The sequence below is a fragment of the Chaetura pelagica genome, unplaced genomic scaffold, assembly GCF_000747805.2.
Source record: "Chaetura pelagica isolate M959 unplaced genomic scaffold, ChaPel_1.0 scaffold123, whole genome shotgun sequence".
Taxonomy (NCBI): domain Eukaryota; kingdom Metazoa; phylum Chordata; class Aves; order Apodiformes; family Apodidae; genus Chaetura; species Chaetura pelagica.
This window is the reverse complement of record NW_009953295.1, coordinates 2969152-2970501: the sequence shown is the minus strand read 5'-3', so window position 1 is coordinate 2970501 and position 1350 is coordinate 2969152. Positions and strand designations below refer to the sequence as shown.

General features: G+C 45.6%; 1 protein-coding gene across 1 annotated transcript in view; it reads right to left on the bottom strand.

The window, feature by feature from the left end:
- The window catches only part of CCDC138 (coiled-coil domain containing 138), a 38764-nt gene extending 37754 nt beyond the window's left edge, over positions 1–1010 (bottom strand). Inside the window, exon 1 of the mRNA XM_009997953.1 lies at positions 996–1010. Coding sequence (XP_009996255.1) covers positions 996–1010 — 15 coding nt within the window. The remainder of the gene's footprint in view (positions 1–995) is intronic.
- Between the last annotated feature and the right edge of the window lie 340 nt (positions 1011–1350).

The following is a 1350-nucleotide window of genomic DNA, read 5'->3' as shown; positions in this document are numbered from 1 at the left end:
CAATTGCCAATCCTGAGTCAAACCATGACAAGAATCTCAGAGATCTTTTTTTAAAGATAACGTTTGAAAACCATTTTTCTTTAAAGAACAGCTGCATATATCAACGTACAGTATTCCTAAAAAAAACCCCACAGCATCTAGAGCACCACAAAACGCTAGCTGAGTGGCAAATCCTTCTGGAGGAACTAAGGACAGACAAATCCACATCTTAGCTGTTAAAGAACTCAAATCTTCACCTCATATTTGGGACAGTTCCTGATCCTAAAATGGCAAGTCACACTTCCTGATCCCAGGATCCGTCCAACTATATATCCAGCCCAAATCCAGGTTTCAGTCTCTCCCAGTCTTTGGCTACTTTTAAAATATTTGTATAACACATTACTTCCCATGCAACACGAGTTTAAAAACTTAAGGATTGTTACCTTTGGAGAACACACTGGAAGCTTTTGACCTATGGAATACAGATGCAAGAATGTAACTGCAAAAATTTGTCTCATTGACAGATTTTAGACAAAGTAAAAGCACCTAGCCAGCGAGTATTCTTTCCACAAAGTCAAAGACTTTTGAAACACTAGCATGGGGGGAGGATCGGGTGTGTCTTTGCTGCTGGATTTTTAGGCAGATCAGCTTCCTAACCTACTGTGCAGACCCATAAATGCTTATGTCAAGCACAAGTAATGGGAACAGAGGAATCGCAATCCAGTTCCTTCATTCATAGCGGTGCAAAGAACCTGGCATTCTCTGGTGTAAAACAGCACTGCTTTACCTTGGCAAGGGAACAACACAGATTTACTGTCTGGCCATTGTGGCAGTCTCTTATGAACTATGGGCTTGATTCTCCTCTGGCTGACTAGGTACAGAACAATTTCATGCTCCGTAAAAACACAGCTAATCACGGCTTTATGAAAAGCCACAAATATTCCTAACACGTTCTAAATAAGGCCGGCAATTGCTGTGGTACAAGGAGAGACAAAATAAATGAGTTCTCCTATTACCTGTATTTCATACATGGCTAGTGTACTACTTCTAAGAGGATCCACATGTGAGCTTGCTCAGCTGGCAGCTCAGACTGTGTTTTGGGAATAGCAATTTCCAGGGAAATGTCAAGCCCAGGCAAGGAAAGCACACACTACCCATGCAAGCTCCTAAAAACCCCTGTTTAAATCCCGCTTTCGGCTCTCACACTGTGTATGTAGCACGACAGCGCTGGCAACGGGCCCCACGGGAGGGCGCACCGGCCCCTCCCTGCCCCTCAGGGACCGGGCGAGGACGAAGGGCTTTCCCCTCCTCCCACGCACCCCCCTCCCTCCCTCCCTCCCTCCCTTCCTACCCCGGCCCTGCCGTCTCACC